Source organism: Helianthus annuus, chromosome 15 (genome assembly GCF_002127325.2).
Source record: "Helianthus annuus cultivar XRQ/B chromosome 15, HanXRQr2.0-SUNRISE, whole genome shotgun sequence".
In the NCBI taxonomy this organism is placed as follows: domain Eukaryota; kingdom Viridiplantae; phylum Streptophyta; class Magnoliopsida; order Asterales; family Asteraceae; genus Helianthus; species Helianthus annuus.
In genome coordinates, this window is record NC_035447.2 from 146,540,600 (window position 1) to 146,560,401 (window position 19,802).

General features: G+C 35.5%; 2 protein-coding genes across 3 annotated transcripts; both read left to right on the forward strand.

The window, feature by feature from the left end:
* Positions 1-3,299: 3,299 nt before the first annotated feature.
* On the forward strand, positions 3,300-4,367 carry LOC110910589. Its single transcript, XM_022155213.2, has 2 exons — positions 3,300-3,698; positions 3,813-4,367. Exons 1-2 carry the CDS (start codon positions 3,582-3,584, stop codon positions 4,365-4,367), a joined length of 672 nt encoding a protein of 223 aa, XP_022010905.1. The 5' UTR covers positions 3,300-3,581.
* Positions 4,368-13,361: 8,994 nt separating this feature from the next.
* Positions 13,362-19,655, forward strand: LOC110912635 (DNA-binding protein RHL1). Of its 2 annotated transcripts, none has more exons than XM_022157402.2 (12): positions 13,362-13,789; positions 14,878-14,988; positions 15,145-15,231; positions 15,805-15,995; positions 16,077-16,175; positions 16,954-17,092; positions 17,224-17,263; positions 17,341-17,396; positions 17,643-17,691; positions 17,811-17,845; positions 17,994-18,038; positions 19,399-19,655. In XM_022157402.2, the coding sequence occupies exons 1-12, from the start codon at positions 13,463-13,465 to the stop codon at positions 19,426-19,428; spliced, it is 1,209 nt and encodes a 402-aa protein (XP_022013094.1). In that variant the 5' UTR covers positions 13,362-13,462; the 3' UTR covers positions 19,429-19,655. The 2 variants fall into 2 exon arrangements, with proteins under 2 accessions (XP_022013094.1, XP_022013095.1); XM_022157403.2 differs by having other exon boundaries at positions 17,643-17,682; positions 19,399-19,644.
* The last annotated feature ends 147 nt before the right edge of the window (positions 19,656-19,802 follow it).

Consider the following 19,802-nt stretch of genomic DNA (forward strand, 5'->3'; position numbering starts at 1 on the left):
CTAGGTTACAAAGCTTAAAACTCTGACAAACATTTATACAAACTACGGACCTTGTATATCATTCTAAAACCCAGACAACAATCAATCATACATACGAACATTCCATTTCATTGCGATTGTATCAGTTACGTTTTCATGTTATCACAACTAAGAACCCTAATTACATTGCATCTGTCTAGCAACAATTCCAATTATCAAATCAATCATGTATCTTAATCATCGGGCTATCGATTAAACGACTATTCAACATCATTATCACCATAATCGGAATCCAATCAATAATCACAGAGAATATCATATGAAGAACTAGGGTTTTAACAAGAATCAAGAATTGATATAATCAAGCAAACAATAAACAATTACCTTGGATTGATTCTAGAGAAAGTGTGGATTCAAGAGTGATGAAGAACTTGTGCCAATGATGAAGGTGATGATTGCCAGAGAAGATCAGAGAAGTGAAAGTACGTGTTTTGGTTTTTGTGTAGTGATTAGTGAAGAGATTAGGGTTAAGAATGATTAGAGTTTCACTAATTACTCTATACATTCCTAAGTATCATAATTTACAATAGTACACCATCTCAAAGTAGTTCACAGTTTCACCACCAAATTCATACATTTGACAAATCTTTCATAATCAACACATAACCATGCTCAATATACAATATACTTAACTGAATCAAAACGTTACAGTTTCACAGCAAACTAATTGTGAAAGCCAACAATTAAACAATCAATGATCGTGCAATAAATGCGAAATTGGAATCTTGGAAACTCGAGTTGTCACAATTGTAACCAAATACAATCATTCAATTCTATGTTAAACATGTTTGCTTAAAATTGTTCTCTCTTTGATTGTGTTGAAAGTTTATTCATCTAATTCCACTGCAATTATTTATCATTCATCTTCACCTAATTAAGCAAACACAATCTTATCAAACTCAGATCCTAACAATAACCAATATGCGAGAATAAGAAATTTGTTTATTCAAAGTTGAAACAACCATTGACTAAACGAGCGGTGAGTTAATTGATAGGAGAAGCATTTCCCTCTACTCACCTCACAGAAGCAAGCTATGGCGAGAGGCGGGAACCAGAAAACGCCCGATCAACAACGGCGGAGCAAGCAAGGCTTAACCAACTCGCATTTTCAAAAAAAAACTACTCTCTCGGGCTCCAGCCAAAGCTTCTTCACTCGTTCTCAATCCTTCCAAAACAATCACTAAACACCACGACAGAGTAAATTACAAGTTTTGTCCTTTATGTTTACATCAAATTACAGGTGCTGTCCTTTTGGCGAAAAGTTTACAGGCAGTGTCCTTAACCTTTCAAAATCTTGCACGTTTTGTACTTTAGGCCAAACCTGGTTAGAAATCTCAGTTAAAAACTGTCATGTGTAATACACATGAGGGTAAAATGGTAATTTCCCTCTCAACCCTTTCAATTCCTCCATTTATAACAACCACCAACCCCTCACCAACCCTCTCAACCCTTCAAAACCATTAATCAACTGTTGATCATTCTCACCACCCAACATGTTATCATCCAACCACCCAAACCACCACCTATTCTCTTCTGTTCAATTTGCAAATTCCAAATCCAATGAAATTTCTCGGGCCGATCATTGCTTAAACAACCACTTATTGTCGAGTTTCATGAAATCTTGTCTTTCATTTCTGTTTCAAGAAACATTCTCTCCGAGGAGCCCAAGTCACCACATTTAGCCTATGAACTGATCAGAGCATTTTGTAGATCACAATCTGAAAGCAAACCATTTTATACACTTAAACTATGAACAAGTTTTAAATATCCTAATCTCTTTGCAACTCTCAAAAACGCTGAAACGACAATCAAAAGAGTTAAAGAATCAATCTTGATTCCATCCTCCAACATTTGAACAAATACACTTATTGCGAGAACACCAACTTTCATTGCTAAAGCATGGACATTTACCACACTTTGAGGATCATGTCTTACTTTACAACACTCAACAAGATTAAGAACATCAAAAAACCCATTGTATAAACCTTGTGTTCTCTGAGGCATTTTGTCGAATAGTTGGCAGGTCCCATTGTAAAATCTTTGTGAAGCATGAGAGCTAAGAATAATCCGGCAAGTCCGACACAAACATTTAAATGCCAAACTTCCTAATTAGAATTCAATCATCAAATATTGAACAAAATTGCTAGGTGAGGGGTTGGGAAGGTTATAAATGGGGGAACTAAAAGGGTTAAGAGGGAAATTATTATTTTACCCTCATGTGCATTGCACATGACAATCTTTAACTGAGATTTCTAACCTGATTTGGCCTACAGGACAAAACGTGCAAGATTTTGAAAGGTTAAGGACACCGTCTATAAACTTTTGCTCAAAAGGACAACGTCTGCAATTTGATATAAACATAAAGGACAAAACTTGTAATTTACTCAAACATTAAGGGGTGTTTAGCCTAGCTTTTTTATCTAAGCTTATAGCTCATTTAGCTTATTTTTACAAAATAAGCACTAATGGGTGTTTGGTTTAGCTTTTTAAGCTTATGCTTATTAGCTTATATAAGCTAATTCCAAGAAGCTTATGGGAATATGGTTTTTTAGCTTATTTGAATAAACTTATTTGAAGAAAATGTTTTTTTACTCATTTGCCCTCAAATGGTGGATTAACTCATTTGAATCTGATACACACAATGGTATTATACCCTTCCCATAATACAAAATAACTTAACAAATAACTAAAGATTAATTATTAATTATTTTGACTCACATGATCAGCATGGGTTTTGAATAACCCACCGATTAGTCAACTTGAGTGATTTTTTTTTTCAAATAAAAGGAATATGAGTGAATTTAATATTGCATTTAATATTGCACCACTGTTTTGTATAACCCACCGATTAGTTTGTCACCACTGTTTGCATTTAATATTGCACCTACCTCATATGGATTTGTATTAAACATATAGTATAACTTCATTCCACTCAAAATTGTAGCAAACTTCTCTCGTGAAAACTGCAGCCAACTACCTCACATTCATATTTGCATTTATACAGTGTAATAAGCCACATTGAAGTTTTATTAAAAGAAGCCAGCTTCATTCTTGTGAAAACTGCAGAAAGTTAAGCAAATATGGAGAAAAGATCAACTCTTATAATCCATCTACCATCTCTCAAACCATTAACTCTTGCCTTAAAAAAATCCTATTTATCAAACGCCCATCTACCATTTATCAAGCATTCAAAAAATTTGCTTGAAGTGGAGTAATACCAACCTGTTTTCATATACTGAGGTCATTTGTTCTCTCCATTTTTTACTTATTGAATTGTTTTCTCTTTGCTTTAATTTTCAAGTCATGGACCTGAACCATGATAATGATGTTGTTGTCATGAAAACTAAGAAAAAGAAAATAAGATCATTATGGACGGATGATACTCATATGATATTTCTTGAGTTATGCTTGAATGAGGTTAGAGTTGGGAACAAGCCAACTGGTTACTTTAATAAATTTGGATATGAAAAATTGAAAAAGTACATGAAAGAGCGTACTAGGAAAACTTTCGACCACAAGCAAATTAAAAATCATTGGAAACTATGAAGAAAGAATGGAAGTTGTATGATCGTTTAATGAGACTTGAATCTGGAATTGGGTGGGATCCCGTGAGAAAGACGATTGATGCAACGGATGAATGGTGGGATGAAAAAATAAAGGTAATATTTTGTTTTTTTTAGTTTTTTTTCTATAGTTCATTAAAATCAGTTTTGGTTAAATGTAGTATATAAACTATTTTTTAGCTTACAAATTATATATTTTTATTTGTACAGGGAGATAAGGACCTTTCCAAGCTAAGAGGGCACAATTTAGAGATGTATAAGATGTATTACGAGCCTTTATTTCGAGATTGTGTTGCAGTTGGAGATAACACTAAGACTCCTTCTAATTTTATAAACATGATCGATAAAGATGAAGAGTTGATTGAAGGGAAAGGTGATAGTGACAAGATAAATGTGTCCAGCGATGACCAAGAACCTATTTTCTCCGAAAATAGTTCAACCAAAAGGAAGAAGTCTAAGAATGTTTCCTCTTCTCGTTCAACTAAGAGAAAGACTTCAATAACTTCTGCATTTGAGGACAAACTTGATAATGTTATGCAGGCACTATCATCGAGAAGCTCACAATCGTTTCCACCGCAAAACCCGTCACCTTCCACAAAAGAGTGCATGGATATTGTGTTAACCTTTCCTGGTTTTGAAGAAGGTTCAAGGAATTATTATCACGCACTAGACATTTTCTTGAAAAAGCAAGCTCGTGAAAATGTCATGGTTCCAACAAGTGATATGGCAAATATGGAGTTTTTAAAATATCTAATGGAAAAATGATTATGTGTGTTTCCTTAGTGGTTAAAATTTCTATTGGAAAAGTGACTTCTCATTTATGGTGTTTTTAGGCTTATATAGTTTTTAAAACATCTAATAGATAAATAATTATGTTTTAATCTTAGTTGTGTTTATCTATATGTGTGTTTTTTTAATAAGATGGATGCGGATAGTGACGAAACCGATTGTGATAGAGATGAAGAAAACGAGGCGAAGGAAGAGAAAATTTGGCTCGTATTATGTGGTTTAGCCATTACAGGCAATGTCTTTATTCAAGAAATACTTAATGGTCATCCAAGACGTTGTTATGAAAATTTTAGGCTTCACGTACCGGTATTAAAAATGTTATGTTTGGATCTTTCAACGCATTATGGGTTGAAACAAACACGCAATATTTTTGTTTACGAGTCAGTTGGGATTTTCTTGATGACTTTAGTACATGGACTTGGAAATAGATTGGTCCAAGAAACATTTAATCATTCGGGAGAAACTATTCGTAGGCATTTTCGTCTTGTTTTAAACGCGATACTTAAGTTAAGTAAAGACATTATAAAGCCTAGTGCAAATTACAATGAAGAAGTACCATCAAAAATTATAAATTCTCACTATTACCCGATGTTCAAGGTAGTCCATATCATATGTTACATATTTAAAGTATACCTTGAAATAATGAACCATCTATGTTTCTCTATGTAGGATTGCATTGGAGCTATCGATGGGACACATGTGAGGGCATCTGTTCGAGAACACGAGCAAACAAAATATATTGGTAGAAAAGGATACGTGACACAAAACATAATGGTGGCATGTGATTTTAACATGTGTTTTACGTTTGTAAGGGCTGAATGGGAGGGGGCAGCACATGATACTAGAATTTTCAATGAAGCATTGTGTAGGTCCGAAGTTAATTTTCCACGTCCAATAGGTGGTTAGTACCATTCCATGTTTGCTTAAACCTTATGTTTTGCTTAACTTTTTATATAAGTAATACTATTTATTTTATTCATTATAGATAAATATTACGTTGTTGATGCTGGACATCCAAATACTAGAGGTTATCTTGCTCCATATAAAGGAACCAACATTCGTTATTGTTAGTGCATGCATCTGTCGACTTCGTCTTGTATCGAGTCTTAGCTTTAAATTGTTAGATTAGGACACGTTTTACGAGAAAACTGGGAAATGTATGTGTTTAGTGATGAGGTTTCGCTCATAGGGACATTAGCTTAGGGTTTCGCTTATGTGTACAAGGGGTTTCGCCTTTATGGACATCATGTCCATATGAACGAAACCTAGTCCCTATATATACCCTAGGAGCGAAATCATTTGTAACGTGTTCTTGTTTTCCATACCGAGGTGCTGCCGGTGTGAGTTTTGGTTGTAAACGCTGTTATATCAATCAAAAGTGTGATTTAAGTGAAAATCTAGCTGTTTCTACGTTGGTTACTTGTATTCCGCACCTGTAACTGATCGAGACTCCTCTGATAGACTCGTTCGGGTCGAAACACGATCCTACAAGTGGTATCAGAGCTTTAGGAGGAGGAGTTCTACAGAGATTTGCTGGATTTCATCATAAATTCTTACTTCTACACCTTCTTTCTTCATCAGAACGAGATTTTACGGTCGAAACGTGTTCAAATTTTCACAGACTGAACGAAATTGACCATAGACAAATCCCTGAAAGTTTGAGCTTAAAATTCACACAAAAAATGGTCCAAATTACCCTTCGAACATGTTTCGCTCATACGGACAACCAGTGATTTCGCTTATAGAGTCTTTCAGGTTTCGCTCCAAAGTTCACTTAAGTGACTATTTCGCTTTTGTGACCACTCAAGAAACACTATTTCGCTTTTGTGACCATCCATAAAACCTATTTCGCTTTTGTGACCACTCAAGAAACACTATTTCGCTTTTGTGACCACCCATAAGACCTGATTTCGCTCTTAAGTACATACCAGTCACTGATTTCGCTCATACGTACCTGTGTTTGAAAAACGTGCATTGAAAAATGGATACTGAGTTCTACAACGCTTTTGCTACAACCCCGGCTAGTCCATCCGACATTACTAAGACCATGACAATGGAAAATGAAACCGGAACAATGCAAAAACCCCCGAAACTTATGGGAATTGAGGATTATCACGGATGGAAGAAACGGTTTGAGAATTGGGTTTAGGCGAATCATCTAAAATCTTGGGAGAGTATCGAAACTGAATATGAGAGGCCAAAGAATTCAGTGGGAATCGGTAAAATCATTTCAGAATTCACGGAGCAAGAAAGAGAGAGTTATAAAGCAGAAAAGATGATGATCAATTTGTTACAACAAGCTATTAAAGAAGATATATTTGTGTTGCTTCAACATGATGAAAATGCTTATTCTATCTGGGAAGCTCTTAGAAAGAAATTTGAAGGAAGTACTAAAATGCTACAAAGTAAAGCAGCTTTGTTGAAAAAGGAGTTTGAACTATTTACATGCATGCCGGGTGAAACAACAAAGACACTTATTGAAAGATATTGTCATCTTGTACGCACTATGTTACAGTTGAAGATTATAAAAACTCCAGCAGAATGGGTTGAAAAGCTTGCTGACGCGTTACCGCAAAAGGAATGGGGTACATATTTGATGATATTGAAGAATTCCGGACAGTTTAGCAGGCTATCTATTGCACATTTTATCGAGAAGCTGGAGGCACAGGATCTGGAGCAGCAGAAAATTGCTAGAATGAACAGTTCAACTCATCAACAAGATATTAAATTGTACTATAAAGGAAATGTTCAATCTGCTGAAGCTAGTCCAAAGATACAAACTGCATTTAGTGCTGGAAATCAGTCTACACCAAGCAGTCAAGGATTAGTTAACACTAGTGGGTTCTCAACGGTGAATCCTCCAAGTGTTCAAAGTACATCTGCTGGGAATGGGCATTCAATTCAGTGTAATGTAGCTCTACATCTTCAAAATGGTCAAAATTATTCTGAAGAAGTTGTAAAGCATCATATGGGATTATTGGTCACTGCATTAGAGTCTTATGAAGGGTTGATTGCCGGAAGAATTGGTAATCCGATGCTCACAAAGGAAGATTATGACCAAATCGATGCAGAGGAGCTGGAACTGATGGATATTAAATGGGCCTTAGCTAGTGTTTTGAGGAGAGCAGAAAAGTTTAGATTGATTACAGGGAGAAATGATTTCTTGGATGCAAACCTTTCTAATTTAGGATTTGATAAATCTAAAGTTTTATGTTTTCGTTGCAGGGAGAAAGGTCATTTTAAAAGAGAGTGCAAGAATCAGGAGCCGAGAGGAGCAAAGGAATCATCCGGGAAAGATGATTATTATAGGAAATCCATTTATCAGCAAATTACTCTTCAACCGCATCAACAAAAAGAACCTCAAACGGCACATGGAAGAATGATCGAAGATGCAAACAAGAAAGCTTATTATGGCATTGTTGATCAAGTTGATGAGAAATTGGCTGAAGGTTTTAGCTAGGACAAATTTATTCCAGCTGATTCAAATGTTCAAGCGTTTATTGCACATATTATTCGAAAGCCAGAAATGCTGAAGGAATGGATGGAAGTGTTATCTGATGAAGAGAAAAGTGAAGATGAAGGATCTATTTCATCTGAAAACAATTCATCAGAAACAAGTGATAGTGATGAAGAAATGGAACAGATAAATCTTGGAAAAACGCATTTATCTTCTGACACTTTTGAATTTTATTTTGCAGAAAAATTGAAGAAACTGAAAGAGAAGAAAGCTGCAAAAGAATTGAAAGAAGTCAAAGTGATTGAGAAGATTGTGGAAGTTGAAAAGATAGTTGAAGTCGAGAAGATCGTTGAAATCACAAAACCCTGTCTTACATGTTTAGAGTCTTGTAAACAATGTATAGAAAAAGATGAGAGGTTTAGTGAGTTAGAAAAGTTGAAAGAACAATTGTTGTTTGATGTAAAGAATTTGAAAAAGTCGTATGATGTATCGAACAGACATGTGAATAGTCTGGAAAAGACTAACTCTGAAAGAGAGAAAGCTTTGAAGATGATGAATGCTACCATGATGTCAAAGCAGAAAGAGATCAACTTGTACATAGAAGAATGTGCAAAGTGGAAGAAAGAGTTGGATAGTGAAGCAGCTGAGAATGAAAGAATCAGAAGATTGCTGCGAAGTTACACAAGTTGTGACTACATAATTGATAGAATTTATCCAACAGTTGAAGGATTTGAAGTGTTTAAAAGTGAAGAAACAAAGTCAAAGAAGAAAAAGGATACTGGTAAGAAACAGGGTGTCTGTTATAATAAGTGTCCGCCTCCAATTTGGGAAGGGTACTCACCTAGAAAACCTAACGAGGAAGAACTAAAACAGGCGGTCAATATTAAGCTAGAATCCGAGATAACCGATGTTTTGCCAGACAATATTGATGTCACGTTCACAACGTCCGACACAGATCATGAGTCCGAACTGATAAAACGAGTGGTCGATCAGGTGTTGGATAAGGATGAGGAGTCAGAGTCAAAGTCCGAGTCCGAAAGTTCGTGTCAGTCAGTCGGGAGTTCAAATTCGTCTGAAAAGATTTCAAAATCATCGGGAAACGGGTTTATAGTAAAGAATTTTTGTTGTCAAAATCTAATTTGAATGATGAAACGTTTGAAGTAGTATATACTTTGAATGATTCTGACAAATTATATTTTGATAAAGAGTTTCCAATAAGAGGTGTTAAACCAGAAATGATCAAAAAGGTTTTTAAACTAACGGAAATTAATATTTCTGAAATAAAAGATGAAAATCTTACAAGAAAACCAAAACCTTACACCTCAAGAGCACAACAACGTTTAAACAAGAAAAAGGGTTACAATTCTGGTTCTGGTTTTCAAAAGAAACCTAACCAAAATCGTAGCTACAAAAAGAAAGGCTTAGGTTTTATTCCACCAGAAAACAATAAAAATGAAAAATTTTCTAAAACAAATACAAAATTTGTTTCAGGACCATCTGCTGAAGAGGAAAAGAAGAGCTCATTATGGAAACAATCAAATCAAGAATTCCTTGCTGAGAAAAAACAGAATGAAGTTCAGAGAAAAGAAACCAGAACCTGTTTTAGATGCAATGAAGTTGGACACATTGCATGGAATTGTCCTAAATCAACCAAGACAAAACAGGGAGTTTCTGGAAAACTGAAAAAAGTTATTATTGATAAAACCGAATCACCAACTGAACAATTTAAAGTTTTCAAAAATTCAACATTTGAAGTTGGTGAATGTTCGAAGAGATTTTACAGGCGAAGTGTGAAACTTGATAGCCAAAAATGGGTTATTAAGAAATCTGATGTAAAATCTGGTGATGAATCTGATTCCACAAAATCAGAGGAGCCACAATTTGATGAGAGTGATGAAAACTCAGTTCCTTCAATGGATGATGAGAACTTTCCACCATTGAGGACTGAAAATTTTAAAAGGAAAGTTGAAAAGACTGAAAACTCAAATCAAGTTTATTCTGAAAAGGATAATTTTGATGTTGAAAAAGCATTTAATGGGAAAGTTAAGAAGATTTTCGGAAAAATGGTTGATGGGAAGGTGAAAGGGGTAAAAGATTTTTATGCTAAAAAGAAAGCAACTTACTCTCCAACAAAATCTGAATTGAAATCACCCAAGGCTGGTCAGGCTTGGGTGGACATTTTGTTCGCTTGAAAAACCTGACTTGCCGGAGATCCCAAGTTTGTAATAGTGGATCAAGAATCGGCATCATTCATGTTTAATAAGGTTGTTTTAAAAATGCTTGAAAATTGTTAAAATTTTACAGGTTGAATGACTACGCCGGAGCTTCCTGGTTGGTAAGTGCGAAGCAGGAATCGGCACTTTGATGGGTAAAATGTAGATGACTCATTCCTACAATTGGTATTGATTGGTTATATCTACAAGTGGTTTAGAGGTTGCTTGATTGCAAACAGTGAATCAAGGACATTAAGTTGTACTTGATTTACTACATTGGATAAAACTGACAAGATGATGAACCATATCCCCGTACTTAAACAAGTGGTAAAAACAAATTCATTTTCCGGAAAAATCATTTTGATTAAAACAAACTTAAGTGTTTTGAAATCTAAATGAGAAAGTGGTTTGTGAAAGGGGGAGTTCAGATTGTTTATGCCTAGTGAATGGCGAATTGAGGCGATTTGATATCGGTTGTCATGTTTCTGTATAGTTTATTTTGAATTTTCTTCAAGTGGGTCAAGAGCTTAGATAGTTTTCAAATTTTCTTTAATGTGTTTGCATTTTAGGGGGAGTAGAAAATTTCAGAAAATCCAAAAACATTAGAAAATTTAAAAAAGCCAAAAACATGATAAAATTCAAAAATGAGTTTCGTTGTGAAAAGAGGAAATGATAGTACATCAGTGGACTGTCACAACATGCTAAAGAATTGGAAAGTTAAAATGTGATAAACAATCTCACTGCGGATATGCCAGTAGGTTTTTACACATTTAGTAGATTGTGACGAGATATAAACCTAAAAATCAAACTTGCTTATTCTGTGGGTTAACAAAACTGCCTGAATATATAGGTAACCCCTGAAATCTTGTTTGAAAGGTCCCTTATTCTGAGATACTAAGTCTTTGTGCTCAGTGATATCTGGGGTATTATCCCGGGACTTCTGCTGTATGGAAATACTGACCTAGTCCCCGGATAATGCTTTCCGCAAATGCTTGAAACATAGCATCGCCCTCAGCATGCTGATGAAACAATAAAATTGATAGTCGCTGCTGTTGAAATCAAAAAGATCCTCTAAAGGGGACACACCGAAAAGTCGAAGCCGTCATCTCTCTGCGTATACGGAAGTATCGACCTGAGCTCTCACGGCCCTCGCATTTAACCCCTGAACAGATATCATCTGTGGTATACTCACCTGTAAGACTGAATATTGGGATCTGGATACGGGAGTATATTCAAGTAGTGGGACACACGGATAAGTTCAAGAGCTTAAAACATTAACATCGTATCTCGGATCAGTTGAAATTTGTGTGAAAATTTAAAAGGACCAGTATACTGACAAGCTAAGTGAATTGTTTAAAACTTAAGATGAAATATAGCTTAACGGTGTTGGTGACTTGTCTCAAAAACTGATATGATCCTCTTACACGAACTCACAAAAATATTGTTTGTAAATATTTCTTTACTGCATTACATTTTCTTTATTACAAAATTCAAAAAGGTTTTCAGTGTGTTTTAGCATAAAGTTTAAAAAATCCAAAAAAGATTTTTGACAACTGATATTAAAAAGCTGATTTTCAAAATTGTGAGTGCTAAACATGATGAGTATAATTTGAGGGGGAGTTAGCTTTAACACTGATTATTTTTATCAAACCTTCAAATGGTTCATCAGATTGAAAAATCATTTTGTTTGGGTTTTGAGAGTGAGTATGAGTTAGTGCATGTGTTTATTTTAATATATGTTAGTGAGAGAAATTTACTTTGAGGTAGAGTTTTTGCAGGATAAGATGAGCCAGGTTATTCGTTCCTGAGATCCGAGCTAGATGAGAGACAGGTTCCAGTACCTGAGGACTCTGATTGGAGGTAGCCAGGCAACGATCTTGGAACATAAAGAGTCAGGCTGATTGATATTGAGAAGCTATTAGATGGAAAGCCAGACAACGATCCTAAAGCTGATGATGCTGATGAACTGAGAAAATGCTAGCATGTCGCAAGGGGGAGTCTGAAGTCCTGCAAGAAAAGATTGAGAGAGTGAAGTCCAGAGACAGATCAAGACTGAAGATGTGAAGACTCGACACATAAGACTCGTCAACATCTGAGGGGGAGTCTGTTAGTGCATGCATCTGTCGACTTCGTCTTGTATCGAGTCTTAGTTTTAAATTGTTAGATTAGGGCACGTTTTACGAGAAAACTGGGAAATGTATGTGTTTAGTGATGAGGTTTCGCTCATAGGGACATTAGCTTAGGGTTTCGCTTATGTGTACAAGGGGTTTCGCCTTTATGAACATCATGTCCATATAAACGAAACCTAGTCCCTATATATACCCTAGGAGCGAAATCATTTGTAACGTGTTCTTGTTTTCCATACCGAGGTGCTGCCGGTGTGAGTTTTGGTTGTAAACGCTGTTATATCAATCAAAAGTGTGATTTAAGTGAAAATCTAGCTGTTTCTACGTTGGTTACTTGTATTCCGCACCTGTAACTGATCGAGACTCCTCTGATAGACTCGTTCGGGTCGAAACACGATCCTACAGTTATCATCTACCAGATTTTCGTCGTGGAAAAACGGTTGCTATTCGTGCTCCTAGAGGACCTAAAGAGATATTTAACTACCATCATTCATCATTGAGAAATGTCATTGAACGAACTTTTGCAGTATGGAAGGCTAGATGGCAGATATTACAACATATGCATGTCAATTACACCTACGAGACACAAGTGAAGATCGTGCTAGCATCTATGGCAATTCCTAATTATATAGAAAATAAGATACATGTGATGAAGGATTTACCAGAGCGCAACAAGAATCTTACACTCCAAATAATGGTGGAGGATCTAATGACATTAATGAAGTAAATGAAGACACAAGTACACAACGTAGAATAGATGATATATACATGAGTACAGTTAGAGATATGATTGTAGAAGATCTAACCAAACCAAGATGAATGTTTATTGAATATTAATGTATTTTTGTAGAACTTTTACGTTATCCTCGACATAAATTTATCCAAAAATGATGGTATAATTCATAAAAACAAAATAGATACATATAAAATATAAGTTATGTGATAATATGTAACCATACCCTTTTTGGTTATTTTACTAATATAAGCTAAATAAGAAAAGCTAACACAAACACTTAAAAAAGAGCTTATCAACTTGTAGAATATAAGCTAATCCAAACACTTATCAAATGAAAAAAAAGAATAATAATGAGCATAAGGGAAAAAAATAAAAGCTAGGCCAAACAACCCCTAAATATAGACTATTCATAGGTGATAACCAATATGCGAAAATAAGAAATTTGTTTATTCAAAGTTGAAACAACCATTTGACTAAACGAGCGGTGAGTCAATTGACCGGAGAAGCATTTCCCTCTACTCACCTCACAGAAGCGAGCTATGGCGAGAGGCGGGAACCAGAAAAACGCCCGATCAACAACGGCGGAGCAACCAAATCCTGAAGCAGAAGAACGCCGAAGGCTCAGCCAACTCGCATTTTCAGAAAAACTACTCTCTCAGGCTCCAGCCAAAGCTTCTTCACTCGCTCTCAACCCTTCCAAAACAGTCACCAAACACCACGGCAGAGACATACTTCGCAAATCTAACCGCAAGAACCGCTTTCTCTTTTCCTTTCCCGGTTTAATTGCTCCGGTTTCCGGTGGTAAGATCGGCGACCTCAAAAACCTCGGCTCCAAAAACCCTATCCTCTACCTTGATTTCCCCCAGGTCTGTTTTAATTTTCTGATTTGCTTGTTGAGTATCACTTAGGTTGATCATGTCATGTGAGAAATGTAATTTGCTTGACTGGAATTTAACGTTGTTAGGGTTTTTTTCTTTTTATATTTAGGGCATGATAGTGTAGTATATATAAGTATAAGCATTAGAGATAGTATGGATATATAGGGGCTGGTTTTGGTACACAATGTCCTGAACCTAAGAAATGTAGGAAACCGTGTCAAAAGAACTCTAATTGAACTCATTCGCTTCGCTGGCACCAGCTCGTCGAACCCTAACCCCTAATATATTTGATTAGGGTTCAACGAGTCAGTTCCAACGCCGCTGAATGGGTTCAATCGGAATGGGCTCTCACCAACAGTGAGTTAAAGTCTCCATGAATGGTGAGTTATTGGCATCTTGAAAGTGGGGATTATCTTTTACTACATGACTTTGTCTGGTGCGGGTCTATAAATAGGTATACTCTACAATGCAGGCTTGGTTTTAAAAGGCGAGAGGCACACAAAAGCAATGAGGTCTAAAACCGAGGCGCGAAGCACGAAGCGCAAAAGCGGTGGGCTTTTCGTACCCGAGGCGCAAGCTAATTATATATATTTTTATGTATATCCCATATATATCCCATAGGTTCTTAGCTTTCCCTACCCAAAATATAGCTATAAGTAAGGTTTTTGTATGATTTTAGTTGCATGTACAGGCCAAAAAAACCCAAGGTACAACAGTTAGATGCATAAAAACGCATTGGGTACGAGAGGCGCGCGCCTCAGGCCAAAAAAGCCCAAAAAAATCCCAAAAAAGCACGCTTTGTTGGCGCTGAGCGAAAAAGCCCCAGAGTGTGCGCCTTGCGCTTAAGCGCACGTCAGGCGCGCTTTTTAAAACCAAGAATGCAGGATTTTCTTTGACCACCCCATAGGAGTTCAGCTGGCGCGGGTTTGAACCCGTTGGGTCAAGTCTAGAACTAGGTTGCTCTTTATAGAATTGTTGAGAGAGCAGTACATGTTTCTTCGTGTAGTTGTTTGTGGTTTCTTTTATATAGTTGGTTAATATGCTTGAATTATGAACTCATGATCTTGTGAGTGTAGGGTAGGATGAAGTTGTTTGGGACAATTGTTTATCCCAAGAACAGGTACTTGACTTTGCAGTTCTCGAAAGGCGGGAAGAACGTAATGTGTGAAGATTACTTTGATAACATGGTTAGTACTTAGTAGCTGTGTATTTCTTGATTTTACTACATTATTGATTTGAATGTTCAATAATTTTTTACCTTGAAATGTGTATAATTGTTTTACACATCCTTTTGAAGCTGCTTATTATATCAGTTGTATGATTTTTGTAGTTTAATTTGACAGATTGTATTTTCGGATGCATGGTGGATTGGAAGCAAGGAAGAGAATCCCGAAGAACTTCAACTCAGCTTTCCAGAAAACATGAATACGGTCAGTGCTCCTGTAACAGTTACATTTATTTGATTGTCATATTGTTAACATTAATTGTTTTTTTCTTGTTTTTAATTATACTTTCTGCTTTAATCTTTTTACAAGAGCTGTCATACAGTCATAGTTTAAGTTATCTTCATGATATAATTTATCTTGTTTATGTACATCTTGTTAGGTTTTTCTTTATATTCACGCATTTTCTTGTACCTATTTCAACTAGTTCGGGTCAAGTGGGTAACTTATAAAAACATGGTTTAAATTGGATGGATCTAATGGGTTTAGCGGGCCAAAGTGTATTTAGATGCTTTGTATATCTTGAACAGATTTATTAAAAAGGATCACCTTAGTATTTCAATAATATAGTATTATAGTTGTTATCATATTTAATATGTTAGTTGTCTATAAAATTTAGGAAAAGGGACATTTTTTACAGGTTAACCTAGCTTAACCCATTTGACCCATATTGTAAATTATGCATTCTGAACTGTACCCAACTCGCTCTAGCCATCCACTTTTTCTCCCTTTACTATTTACAGTTTAGTTTCTTTACGCATAATGCTCATCTGTCTACAGGGGCAGCAAAGCGAACCTGATTTTCAAGGTGGTGCAGGTTCAACGAGTGAAAGAGTTCAAGATGTAAACCAAACTGCAGTCAAACATCAGTCTCCTATACGTGAGTTTTCGGACAGTGAAAGTGATCCGAAAGATTTGATTCAAACAACTGCAACTAGGCAGTCCGCAAGAACTTCTAGAAAATCATACAAGTAATTGTCTTCATTTATGTTTTGAATAGTTTTGTGTTTGTGTATAATAATATTACTAAGAATCAATCTTACTTGATATAGGTTTGCAGAATCTTCTTCTGCAGATGATGCTTTTGATTTGGATGCTAACACTGAATCCTCTGATGGGGAAGATAAGGAAATTGGTGCTAGTTTAATCAGGTTTTTTTTTGTGAAAAACATTTTGATATGCTATTGATTTGAAAAGCTTAGAGGAATTGCATTGTTTTTAACTTAAATAACCTTTAGCGTATACGTGATAACTGATATATAAGGTAATAGTCACAATAAGATAATTAGCCGTAAAACATGCCACATGAGATGGCGTCTTGATGTGCTTCTACTTTTTGAAGCTTAAGATAAATTAAGAGTATGGTCAAACAAAATGCTAATTTTTTTTTTTGTTTTTAAATTTTTTACATTTAAATCGCTACTTTTTATTAATAAAAAAAATTCAAAAAAAAAAAAATATTAATAAAAAGTTGCGAATTTAATGGAAGAGGTAAAAAAATTGTGTCTTTTTTAAAGCCTTTTTAAATAGTTTTGGTTGTGTTCACACTAGTTCTCGTGGTTCTCGCCATAAATGGTGGTTCTTAAATGATCTTCACCCTATATATATATATATAGGGAGGGGCTCATGCGAGAACCACCCTTATTGTGAGAACCTTGAGCACCAATGTGAACACAACCTAAAATAGCTAAAAAAACCTAACCCCCCCCCCCCCCCCCACCCCCCCAGCTAAAATGCTAAAAACTAAACCCCCAAAAAACCTAAAAAAATGTAAAAAAATCTGCCCTGGTTGCAATTTTTTACACACATCCAAACATCCTCCCGTAGTTATTTATTTTATGCAGACTTTTAACAACTCAATATTTCTGCCCTGGTTGCAATTTTTTATCTTTTATGTGGCATCAGCTGATTTGTTTTTTTCAATATCAGTGGCAATAAGGATGAAACAGAAATAGAAGTGACTAAAGTTTCTGAAATGAACAAATCAGCAACAAAAGCGAAAGAGGGTTCTCAAAGTTCTCTTGTTCAGGCCACTATATCCACATTATTTAAGAAAAAGGAGGAAAAGGTCAGGCTTTAAATTTCCAATTCTTATTAATTTATCTTTTTTTTCACTGCAGCGTTTAGTATTATAGCGTATTATTATACATACCCCTTGATCAAATGTTATTTATCTTAATGAACTTATGATGTTTACAGATGGCAATAAACACAGCACCTCCTCCATCCTCATCAAAAGGTTTAATATGTTTTGCTTAATATTACCCTACAACTATTAAAGTAGTGGTCATCACTAAAATGTTATGTTTGTTCTAGTTTCTAGAAAAAGATTGCAGGTGCCATCTTTAGAAGATAAGGTTGACCAAAGCAAAGTGAGAACCACCTCTTTCTCTCCACATCTTATGTAACTCTTATTGCCGGTGGCTGTTTCAACTCGCTTATGACTGTGTTGATTACGCTCAACGGGCCAAATGAGTTGAATAGAAAATGGTTAGCTAAAAAGGGAATGGGTTAAAAGATTTATATTAGATAGTCGAAAGAATAGTTAAAACTTTTAACTTAAAAGATTGATAGCAGGCCATTTTACGGTCTCTACTCAATATTGTTTGTTTTTGCAGGTAAAAACACCAAGGCAAAAGGGAAAAACAGTTAAAGAAGGAAAACCTGGTATCTCCCTCCCTGATCCTCATAAGATATAAAGTTTATATTGACTGTTAGTTGTTCAATAATCATGAATTTAGTCATTACTCATTAGTCTTAATATCTTTTCTCGATATCACCTGCAGGTACAAAATCTACCCCAAGGAAGAAAAAGCCCAAGGTAACTACTGTCTGTATATGTCTTTACTTAATTTTCTCGTTATTTACTTGCAGTATTTTGACTTCTTTCCCAAAAAACTAGTATCTCTTGCTTAGTTGGCAATGTTCATAGATATTTGTTTGACCAAGTGAAGTGTCCATTTTCTCAGGTTTCTGATGATGAAATTGAAGAGATATCAGATGACTCATCACAGGTACGATTTACTGTTAATAATAAGTAGCACTATGTAGATTTTCCACAACCGTTAACACCTAGAATTTTTCCCACTCCCTTATTTTTGAACTTTATAAATAAATAATGTTCAGACATATGATTATGTAAAGAAATAGTTTTGGAGACGGGGGATTTAGGAAGTGACCCGACCCGGATTCAATTCCCAATGGTGGAATCTGATTCATCAGAAAAGTTTCTTGTGCTGAGTTTTGTTGGACCACAGTGAACTTGATTTACCTCTCGCTTGGTGGTCCCGTTGGGGTTGCCAAGAGCAGGGCCAGACCTATAGTATAAGTAACCCATCTTTGGGCCTAGGGCCTCCAATTAAAAGAAAATTTATATGCTAACTATTAATATTAGTGCAAATTTATTGTTTTAGATTTGTTTGATTTCTTATACAAGCAAACCACTCTACCATAGCGGTCGCTATAGCGCGCTTTATGGCGATGCGACTATGTGTCGCTATGTTGGTTATGGCGATGAATAGCGAGCTTAGCGACAACTGGTTTTTTTTTTTTTTAAGTGTCGTCTGGGCCATTTTATTTTTAAATACAAAAAAATGCATAAAAAAGCAGAAGGAAATTGTGCAAAAACTACGCGGGCATGCACGAGTTCAATTAAATTCCAGTGCAGAAACTCATTTTTTGCACCCCCCCCCCTGCGCGCGGGTAGGACTTGTGGTAAAATATGTCATAAAGCTACAATGGAGTAGTAAAGACTTTACCTTATAAACAACCACTAACTTTGTTCAAACACCAATGTGGGACAAAGTATTTACCACCTTTTGAGACTTTCATTCACACACCCAACATATAAGTCCTTTGCTACTAACTATTAGTTTTTGTTAAATATACATGTAAAATAACATATATATACAAGGGTATTTTGATGTAATATACATATAAAAATTTTCAAAATTCTTTTTCTAGTGTAATCGCTATTTATAAAATAGCCGTCGCTATTTGTCGCTATTCGCTACGTAGCCTACAGGTGCCTTGTCGCTATTCGCTATCGACAACTATGCACTCTACGTTATAGTTGTGTTAGATTTTTGCTTGGTTCCAAACACAGATAAAGGAGTACCGTTTATCATAATCGAAAAATGAAAAAGGGCCTTTGCTTTGGGCCTCCAAAAAGGTTGAAACGGCCCTGACCAAGAGTCAATTTTTTGAGATTAAAATAGTCCCAACTTTTTTAAGTCTAACACTTCATGACTATGTACCCCTTCTGATGTTTTTGTTTTCTAGCTTAACCCATTAAAGATAAAAACATAACCTAAATCAACTCATATATCTGTCAAAATTGCCAACAAAGTTTTCATAATCAAATGATATGTGCAGGATTCGAGTGATGAAGATTGGGGTGCTTAATCCGCTTCAAGGAGAGATCTCGATGTACTTTTTAAATCTTTAGTTCCTGTATGTTTTTGGTTTAATTAACATAATTTGAATTTAATTTTTACATGGCTGTTATAATTTTTTTACAAAAAAAACATGTTAATCTTTACTAAAGCAAAAAAATGTGTTAAGACGTATTTGTAACCTGATTTTTATGACAAATAATATATGTGTACGTCATAAATCAAACGTTTGGCTGATACGACATACTTGATATCGACTTATATCCTTTCGTATGTGATTTCTTTTACTAGTTCTAGACGTAAGATCTAAATCTATGATATCCAAAAATGAGTCTAGTAAGCATAATGATTCTTATTAACACGGTTCAATTCATGTGCCATATT